Source organism: Electrophorus electricus, chromosome 11, assembly GCF_013358815.1.
Source record: "Electrophorus electricus isolate fEleEle1 chromosome 11, fEleEle1.pri, whole genome shotgun sequence".
Taxonomy (NCBI): Eukaryota; Metazoa; Chordata; class Actinopteri; order Gymnotiformes; family Gymnotidae; genus Electrophorus; species Electrophorus electricus.
Genome location: NC_049545.1, coordinates 19,809,390 through 19,819,726, shown reverse-complemented (window position 1 = coordinate 19,819,726; position 10,337 = coordinate 19,809,390). Strand labels below are relative to the sequence as shown.

Genomic DNA, 10,337 nt, shown 5'->3' with positions numbered 1-10,337 from the left:
ATCATGATCAAAATCACCCCAGGGTGCTCTCTCACATAGGCAAGTACACACACACACACACACACACACACACACACACACACACACACACACACACACACACACACACAAACCCCACCCTCAAATGTACACAGTGATGATGGCTGAAGGCAGAACCACATCCTCTGTTTGACCTGTGTTTCTTTGGCTCTTAAACAAGTTAGCTCTTGCTAGCATTTACATATTTAAATCCAGCTTCGCTGCCTCGTTTAGATTATTCATCTTTAGAGCGACGAGCTTCCCTCCTTCCGTTTTCTTCCGTCTCGTGCTTGTCCTTCTCTCTCGTTCATTCGCCCAGTGCACACTCTTCTCTTCTGATCCCACTGTCCAAAGTAACATGTGCTGCCATCCTTGTGGTGGGCAGTAGTTTCTGACCCCATTTTAAAGTTTCCTTTTCTGTATGTAGAGCCTTCAGGAGGAAATGGTTAGTTATTTATAAATCTGGGATTGCTCGTTAACCCTGTAGTCCTCCTCTGTGCTGCTCACCATGTCACCATTCCAAATTAGTTTACCTGCTACCAGTTTGCCAAGCTGCTTTGTCTCCAACCATCAATTAAGCTCACAACCAGCGATCCGGGCACAGAGAGCTATTAGCATGACCATGTCCTGACCATGTCCTGACCATGCCCTGACCATGCCCCTCATTATCCTCTGATCTTGCTAAAATGCTCAGTCATTCCCCCTTATGGCCGGCATCGGCCGCTTGCTAGTGCTGAGCGCGTGATCCGCTAACGATCGGGTTCGGCGCTGACATGTGGGCATCTTGGCGGGCGCAGATACGAGGCCGGGAGGGAGGCGCCGCCGCGTGAGCCCTCGTTACGCCGGGTGTCCTGTGGCGCGTTCTCCCCCCCATTAGCCTCGCCGGAGCGGAGCGCCGCGCCGGCCGCGCGAGGCTAGCACTAAGCATGTCCCAGATTAGCGACGTGAAAAATAGTTCTACACAGTCACAGCCCCTAAAATCATTAGATAACAGAGTCTGAAATTTAGCGGAGGGAGACTCGGGAGCTGTAATGGCCATGCCATTGCTGGAATTAAACAAGCCGTCCATTAGCAATAGAAGAATGGGGTACCGCGGTCTCTGCAGTGCGACCTCGCTCCCCAACGTGGCTCACGTATTGAGCCATTTGCTTGTTTGTTTTGTGCTTTATTATTTAGGCTTTGCGAAGAAGGATTGGGGAGGGAACAGGGACTGTGAGGGCAGGGAGGGGTAGAAGAAGAAAGCGAGAGAACATCGGTGCAAGAGACGCCTATAACGAGGGGAAAAAAAAGACAACGCAGGACTGACATCACTCCTTTCCGCAGTTTTGGCTCTATTCAAGACCCGTCACGTCGAGAGATCATAGTAACGTCTGACTGTGCGGTGCTGGCAGATCTCAATGGGAAAGATCTTTTTACGCCCATTGTTGCTGTGCAGATTTTTATTCTCCAAACAGCTCGAACCTTTGAGCTGGAGCTAAGTGTTGAAATGCTTGTGGGCATGTTGACCTGGGACACGGCCCCAAGACGGCTGAATTATGTACAGCAGCAGCGGTGATGTATGTCCATCGCTCTTTAATCCTGCTACATGGCGATATGCCTTGGTGACCCTTTTATTCGAGGACTCACCTTGGTTCCCATTGGCTGCACAGTTGAACACCGTCAGAAGAGAATCCACTCTGGGTCAAGGCACCACAGTGCCAATAAATTTTGTGCAAAAGCATGGAGGACGCGCGTCTGTCACATTATGAAGGTGTCACGGACGGTGTGAGAGAGAGCCAGTGGAACAGGCCCCCTGTTTGTTTAAGTGGAGCGGAATGCTGGAGTGGGAATTTTGTCATTCGTGTTTGAAATATGCCTATATGATGTAGACTCGCACATGAGGGGTTCCAGTCCAGTTAGTTCCATTCCGGATTTTGCTCCTCGCCCCTCCATCTCCACTCAAACCTGAGCCGCATCTTTTGCTGTGTTTGATCGGTAGCCGCACGCGTTACTAATGCATCGCGCACGACTCCGGTTTCTCCTTGGCGGAACCACCGATCCCCGTGCTTCCGAGTTCTTTGCTCGCCCTCTTTTGTCTGCTTCTCAATCTTGCGCCGGATCTTTGTCCTTTCAGACTGTGGACACACCCGCGTTGTACACATCTGCTACATTGATGAAAGCGTCTGGGTTTGCCCTAGCAAACTTCTTCTTATACACACATCCTGCTTCCTTTCTTGCGGTACCGTTTCTCCCTGCCGCACTCTAGACGCGGTAATCGGCTTTGCCGGTTTGCCGTTCGCGGCATCTTATCGGGGGAGGAAGCCAAGCCAGCTCACATTTAGTGGCAGTAGCTCACGTGTCACCGTAGCGACAGGGCAGCGGAAGCCCTCGCGCTCCAAGCTCAACTGGAAACGCTGGGCTTCCTTCCAGAGCAGAACTACAGCACCGGTTCAACAAGCGGACCTCTGGACTACCCGAGGAGGCTGAACCATTTTCGAGCTTTTCTCATTAAAGGTAGAGTGACGTGTGGAAGAGTCAAGGGCAATCAGGATCCACGCATATTTGAATGCTAAAGAAGGGTTATGAGGTTCTCTGCTCCAGGTATTTTCGACAGAAACAAAACAACAACAAAAACCCCCAAAACAAAACAACAACAAAACAAACAAAAAAACACCCATGACATTCTGAAAAGCGATATGTAATCAGCGCTGTAATCTGCAATCAGAGGGGTAGATGCAGACACACGTTGTGCCACATGGTGCCAAGTTCCGGAATGCCGGAACGTTGATGCTGGTTAACAGGTGATTACCTTAAAAAGAAACCTGAGATCCAAGTCAAGAAAGTTCCCACTCTCTGGGGGGGGGGGTGTTTGTGTGTTTGTGCGCCTGTGTGCACCTGTGTGGGCCTGTGTGTGTGTGTGTGTGTTTGTAAACACTGGGCAAATTAAGCTATCACCAGACCTGTCTATCTTTCACAGCCTAGCAGACAAGCTTTACATTACCTTGTTAGATCAATAAAAGGAGAGTGAGTGAGTGAATGAGAGAGAGAGAAAAGGAGAGGAAGCGGGTGAAAGTAGAGAGAGACAGGGAGGGAGAGAGAGAGAGAGAGAGAGAGTGAGAGAGAGAGTGAGAATGAGAGAGAGAGAGTCAGAGAGAGAGAGAGAGAGAGAGAGTATAGTGGGGTCTGGACATTGGTATCATGATTCTTTTTTAAACTTCTTCGTGTTGAGACTGTTCTCCTAATATCTGTCATTACAGAAATGAAATGCAATAGATGAAATAGATCCCTAAACTAGACTGACAGAACCGCAAAAACATTCTTGTTATAGCAGGTAATACAATACTGGCTTTGAACATAAATAAAAACATGTTAGAATTGTTTAAAATATTGATGTGATTTGTCACAAGTATAAAAAAAAAACATTACATAGTTCAATTCTGAAGCCAAATTGGGATATTAAAATGCTCCAGTATCAATTCCTTATTACAGTGTGTATAAACAAATCGTGTGTGTATGTGTGTGTGTGTGTATGTGTGTGTGCATGTGTGTGTTTGCGCATGTGCGTGTGTGTAGTTGGGTGTACTAAGCTCATGTATATCATCTTTGCATACCTGTACAACTATTTGATTCTTCAAAGTCAGAAGTGGTTGTGCTAAATTTTCTCTTGACATTTTTGCAGCGTCTCTGTCTCTCCCTTCCTCTCTTTCTGTTTCCAGCTCTTTATCTCTTCCCACCTCTCTCGCTTTCTTTCCGTCTTTCTGTAACTGTGTGTGCCTTTAAGGAATAAATGCAAACTGCTAGGTGTGATGTGTGTACTTCAGTGCATACTATAGTGTGTACTTCAGCGCGAACTACAGTGTGTGCTTTAGCACGTCCCTCGGTGTGTCCTTCGGTGTGTATTTCAGTGTGTCCTTCAGTGTGTGCGTCAGTGTTTTTTCAGTGTGTTTTTCAGCGTGTCCTTCAGTGTGTACTTCAGTGTTGTTGACAGAAACTTGTCCCTGATTCTTCCTCCCCTCTGCAAGTGGAACCGCAAAAAGCCTCCTGTCACATGGCACTCCATTTGCCTGTGGATATATTGGCTTGCCAGACGATTGGCTCTGAGCGTATTAGACCACATCTCTGTCAGGCCTGGAGTTCGTTAGGTTTGATAACTGCGAAAGTTGGAACAGGACTTCATCATTGGGGAATGCCTTTCTTACACATTACCCCACTTTACCTCATAACAGGTGTCACAAGGTCTTGACACTTTATCTGCCGTGGTTATGAATGACTGATTATGAAATCTAGCAAACACAGGTACACACACACACACACACACACACACACATACACACAGTCACACACTCACACACGCGCACACACACACACGCACGTCAATCATCCGCCAACCAGGTAGTCTACCTGAACCGTCAGAATGACTTCGCGTTGCCGCTAACCTGCATTCCTTCATTACGGAGGAAAGAAAGAGTGTGGTGAGACACAGTGGAAGCAGCAGGCTGTGCTCTCCATGATGGAGTCTCACTGGCTCCGGCTCACACATCCACCTCCCACCCCCACCCTCCTGGCCTCGTCGTGTGTCTCGCTCATTAGGGGGACGAGCGAGTGTTTGCGCGGGACCGTGTAGGCCTCAGCAGAGGATATGTGTTGGAGAGTGGAGTCGCCGTGCTATATAAGGCAGCGAAAGATGGATTATGATCTGTGCCCTTGTTTGGTCAGCCAAGGATGTGTTATATCCTTAATCACCTAAATTAGGAGACAGTATTATTGTAAGCGACGGGACACTAAAACCCATTCGAAGTTTTGATTTTGACACTCCTACGATCCCTGCGGTTTATCGCAGCCAAAAAAAAATGCAATGAAACGCTTTATCTTAAGGGATAATAGCATGGCATCCAGTACCTTATCGTTCTCTCGTGGTTTATTCCCAAAGGCGTCTCCCCCTGCCCCTCTGCTCTGCATGTCGCTCCCGTGTGTCTGGGGTCACGCAATGCTGGTGCACTGTGGACCGTGTAGTTGTAGCGGTGCGGCGCACACACCTAGTGTGACGTGTTCAAACCGCTCAGCCTTCCACCTCTGGAAAGCAGGTCGGTCCACCTGGTCTACACTGGCACGCATATCGACTAAAACCTTCCCCAGCAGGGGCTTTGGAAAATTCCTTCGATGCTTTCCGTGGCACCGCACCACTCGCGTCGTTCTAGCTGAGCGGAGTGACTTCGGCTTCCTATAGACTTCCTATAGACTTCGGCTTCCTACTGCACAGGTGTGCCATCTGCTTAGAGCACCACAGCAGACTAAGTGTCCAGCACCTCTGAGGCTCATCTCAGTCGGCAAGGACCTACAGATTCCTGGGACCTTAAAAATACATATATCATTCGATATTTCAGGTCTCTAAGATCCTTTACTTTGTGCTGGGGCCTTACTCTGATCCTATAGCCAAAATATGCATTATGAATTATGCACTGGTTCCCATAAGCTATAAGTTACAAGACTAACTTTCTGCAGTGTGTCAAACAGATGATAGTTATACTCATTGCCGCTAGTCTCTCCATGTGTGTCCATGTTTGTGTGTGTTTGTGTAAATATGTGCGATTGAGTGTATATGTGTGTGTTTGTATATGTGTGAGTGCGTGTCTATGTGTGTGTGTGTGTGTGTGTGTGTGTGTGTGTGTGTGTGTTTGTGTATTGAAGCGTATGATAATATTCAGTATTGCATAACTTCACACAAATTTGCATCAAACCCAAAGTCTGTCAGAAGACTCATAGCTCTGCAATGTTATGGAGACACGTTTTCTGTATTTGCACAGAACCCTGTATCTTACAAAAAAAACCTTAAGGAATCAGAGCCATAATAGAACAGACTGGAAGCTAATTGGTTTCACCTTGTTTGTTCAGAAACAAACAAACAAACAAAAAAAGCCATATAGCTTGTTAAGATATCCCCACACAATAAAAAAAGAGAGAACACATTTGCATATTGGAGCCTTCTATGATATCCATATTGCAAAGGCCAGAATATCCAATACCAATTGACAAGTGATATATTGTTCAGCTCTGGTGGATTTATGTGTCTGTGTCCCTGTGTAATAATTAATAATAATAATTGCCCTCTGTGGTCTTCTCCCACCCCAGGGACTCTGAACGTGCTGATAAGGGTCAAAGGTATCGCCACTGTCAACAGCCTAGTGTGGACACTCTCCGGACACCAGGGTCCCGTGTGGACGAAAGCCAGCGTCGTCGTGTACCCGGGAGGGCCGTTTCAGGTACGGGAGTTTCACGCAGCTGTGACGCGATTCGCCCGCGCTCCCACGCGGAGAGAGGTCTGTGAGGAAACGACCTCATATCCTGTCCCGCGGCCCCTTCTGTTCTGCCGAGTCCGGGTCAAGACGGAGAGACCTTTGCCGGTCAAGGAGGACAGAGAGAGAGGGAGTCGGAATGTTTTTGTGTCAGAAACGTATCAGAAATAAAGGAGGGAACCCATTCTAAGAAAATGAATGAATTTTTAAAAAAAGGATAATACATTTCTGAGGGAAGTTTAAAGTTTTTTCCTTTGTTTCCATTCTGTCTGCACTCTTCCTTCCCTCCTGTCTCTCGCGCTGAGCTGAAACAGGACCTTACGATGGCTCCCCTTCTTATGAATAAAAAAGTCACAAATAAGCGGAGAGCAAGCCAAGCACCATCTCTTTCCTCTTTATCTTTCTCTCTCTCTCTCTCTCCCTCTCTCTCTCTCGCTCGCTTGTTCTCCCTTGTTCTCTTACTCGTTGTCACTCCTCCGCCTTCCTCTGTTTCCTGAGGGTTCATTAAGGAAGCGGCGAGCTCGTTAAGATCCGCCGCGGTGAGCCGTGCGCCGGGGTGACGTGCAGGACTGACGCTCGCGATGATCCTCTGCTGATTCCACTCGCTCACTAAACTCTCACTTCTCTGTTTATTTTTCAAAGAATCGCTTTAATTATTCTCCAAGTTATCGCGGCCGAATCGGTTTGAGGTCCTACCCGCGAATGTCAAGAGAGCGTTTGTTAATTTGAGGCTAACAGTTCCGTTTGTCAAACTCAGAAATGCTGTAGACCCACAATAAATACTGTGTTTTGAACTTCTGAGTTATGGCCTCACGGTCCCTGTGCACACAGTAAATGCTTGAGGGGACTGAGTGTGTCTTTAGGGGTTCGCAGCTCACCTTTCTGTTCCAGCTGGTGTTTTTCTAACCCACTGCATTTTTATTCTTTTTTGTCAGCGTGCTCAGAAATCTTGCCTGCATTGTGTTAGAAAGAGCCAGCGACAGGAGTGGTAAACATCCCCTTCCGTCCGGTCTTCCGAAGCCTTTTATTATCAGCCGGGGTTCAGTTCGCCACCCAGCCGATGGTGAAAGTCTGGGCCAGACTATCTTGGACAGCAGCGGCTGCCTTGCGAGGACAAGACTGCCATCTCCTCCCCATCCGGTCGTCCTATCGGCCATCTGGTTTCTCTCGAGCACTCACAGAATCGCACGCAGACAAACATGCAGACTCACGCACAAATTAACATGCAAAGTCCCACACAGACTCATGCAGACTCACACACAGACCCATGTAGACTCACATGCAGACTCGCACATAAACTCACAAATAGATTCACATGCAACCTCACACAGACTCACACGCAGACTCACACGCAGACTCACACGCAGACTCACGTGCAGACTCACACGCAGACTCACACGCACACACCCACACAGACTCACACATAGACTCTCACACAGACTCACACGCAGACTCACACGCACACACACACACAGACTCACATGCAGAGTGTCTCTCTGTGGGGCACCCCAGGCCGCTGGCCTTGAGGGCATACCTGTGAGGGATCTCAGGACTACGGGGAAATCACACACCCTGCCGTCAACACCGAGCGGTTCTTTAGCTCCACCATTAACCCTTGGGTCACTGGCACGCGTGAATCTTCCCAGGTGTTTGAGCTTCTTCCGAGTGGGATCGATAGCACTCAGAGTTTTTCTGAGCTTTGTGGCGATGTTTGTACAAGGAGTGACCTACGCTACTGTTCAGTGCTTCTGAGCATCCCCTCTCAGTCACACGCTGAGAGTGATGCACCAACATTTCCGTGTTAAACCCCCGATTCAGAGGAAGTTACTAACTTCGCATTTACCACAGCAGCCTGTAACATTATAACATGCAGTAGCATCATTGCAAGTTCCTCTAATTTAAAGTTTTCATATCATATTTACATTTAAATTTTAAAATGTATCCAGTAGAGTTGTTTTTAACTTTCTATAAACTTCTGCGGTTTAAAAAAATAATCATTTTAGTGAATGTGCTCACCTGCGTCAGCCATGGAGCTGGAGTCCGGCCTCCCTCCGGTTACCCTGCTGGGTTTTGTCCTCTTTCGGAGGAGATTTAATTGCCCCCTGTCACACCCATGCAGATCAGCAGGCAGGCTGTGGCTACGAACGGCGTTCATTCTTGTTCCCAAATCTCTTAAAATCCTGCTTCCCGATGACTTCCCAACTTTTACCAGTCACTCATAAATAAAAAAGTCAGATGTGAAATTCATTTATTTTTTTCAGTCCCTGGCACTGCTGCCTGCATGCATCGTGGAAGTTGGCTCCTGAGAGCTACCGCGTGCGGGTACGCGAGATCAGTGTGAGGATTAAAGGCTACACGCCGGGCGACGCGGCGCTTGCCGAGCTTCCGACGTGGTTTCTTGCTCCCCTACTGTCCGGCCTGTACAGCGTGCAGGCGAGTTTCGACGCCAGTAAAGGCGAGGAAGATGACGACGACAGGAAGAGCTTGACAAAGGAGGGGTGTTGGCAGTGAGGGAGGATGGGTAAAAAAAACCCCACACCAATACAAAGTGGACATCCAACTCCACTTGCAGACTCTCTCCTCCCCACCCATGACTCTGTTTGCACAGCTATCTCTTATTTCACTGTCAGGACCTTGCTGCTTGCTTCTCATTTCTAGGTTTTCATCCATTAACCTCTCATCTTTCTCTCCATTACTTTTCGTTCCCATCGGTTTTCTGTGTTTGTGTGTGTGTGTGGGTGTGTGTGTGTGTGTGTGTCTGTGTGTGTGTGTGTGTGTTTGTGTGTGTGTGTGTGTGTTCCGTCTCCATCTCTCTGCTCCTTTATTTTTATCCCAAATCCTTTTCTTTCTGTGGCTGGTTGTTGATGGGAATACACAAATACAGCAATATCGGGAATACAGACCAGAATACAGAAATACACAAACATACGAGTGCAGAAGTGCAGGGATACTGGAACACAGGAATACACAGTGACACCATGACTCTCTCGTAACCTTTACCGGCCACAGACACTAATTAACTTCTCCCTCTCTCTCTCTCTCTCTCTCTCTCTCTCTGTCTCTCTCTCTCCTCCCTCATACTCTCCCATATCCACAAACAAGCGCGCGAACGCACCCCATTAAAAAATGGCAGCCCATGTACTTACACACGCTGAGGGCGTTCAGAATAATGGGTTTCTTGCATTAGCCTGGAGTTCTCGGAGTGCGCTATGAAGGCTGTGTGCGTGCAGACTGAATGAGGTCCTTCTCCATAATGAGGTCAAAGCCACTAATGCACTCCCCAGCGGACAGGGGGATTTACATGTGCTAACCAAGACAGGAGATAGAGAACAAACACACCGGGTGAGTAACCAGAAGGGAGGACTCGCCCAGCAGGGACGTGAGGAGCTGTAGGTTGCTGTCACGCTCCTTATGAGTGTGCTTTCTATGGGTTTAATTAAGCAGATGTATATAATGGCCTTCAATGGCTACAGTCAGTGGTTAATCAGGTGTGTGTGTGTGTGTGTGTGTGTGTGTGTGTGTATAAACGTATGTTAGGCGGTCCACTTTTGACATCGCTCTGATGTCCTCCGAGGCTTGGGGCCAATTAGCAGCAGGAGGGAGACAGTCGGCATGACGATCGCTGACACCCTACCACACTCGGCCAATCAGACTGTGCCCCCCAGCTCCCCGACAAGCGGGGCAGGGAGCCCGCCGTTCCCCTCCCCCACTCTCGCTCCTCTTCCTCTCGACGCCTCCCCTCTCGCACTCTCGCTCCTCTTCCTCTCGACGCCTCCCCTCTCGCACTCTCGCTCCTCTTCCTCTCGACGCCTCCCCTCCCCCACTCTCGCTCCTCTTCCTCTCGACGCCTCCCCTCCCCCACTCTCGCTCCTCTTCCTCTCGACGCCTCCCCTCCCCCACTCTCGCTCCTCTTCCTCTCGACGCCTCCCCTCCCCCACTCTCGCTCCTCTTCCTCTCTGCACTCTTCTTTTAACTTCTTCAGAACCGTCTCGGAGAGACGCAGGTGAGCGTTAAGCAAAGGGCCAGGAGTTTTATGGAAGCTTCGCG

The 10,337-nt window shown here is 48.7% G+C and overlaps 1 protein-coding gene across 3 annotated transcripts in view; it reads left to right on the top strand.

The window, feature by feature from the left end:
* Nucleotides 1-10,337, top strand: part of LOC113575498 (MAM domain-containing glycosylphosphatidylinositol anchor protein 1) — a 197,261-nt gene that overhangs the window by 135,750 nt on the left and 51,174 nt on the right. For all 3 annotated transcript variants that reach the window (XM_035531889.1, XM_035531888.1, XM_035531890.1), the window contains one exon: nt 6,127-6,257. In XM_035531889.1, the coding sequence (XP_035387782.1) occupies nt 6,127-6,257 (131 nt within the window). The remainder of the gene's footprint in view (nt 1-6,126; nt 6,258-10,337) is intronic.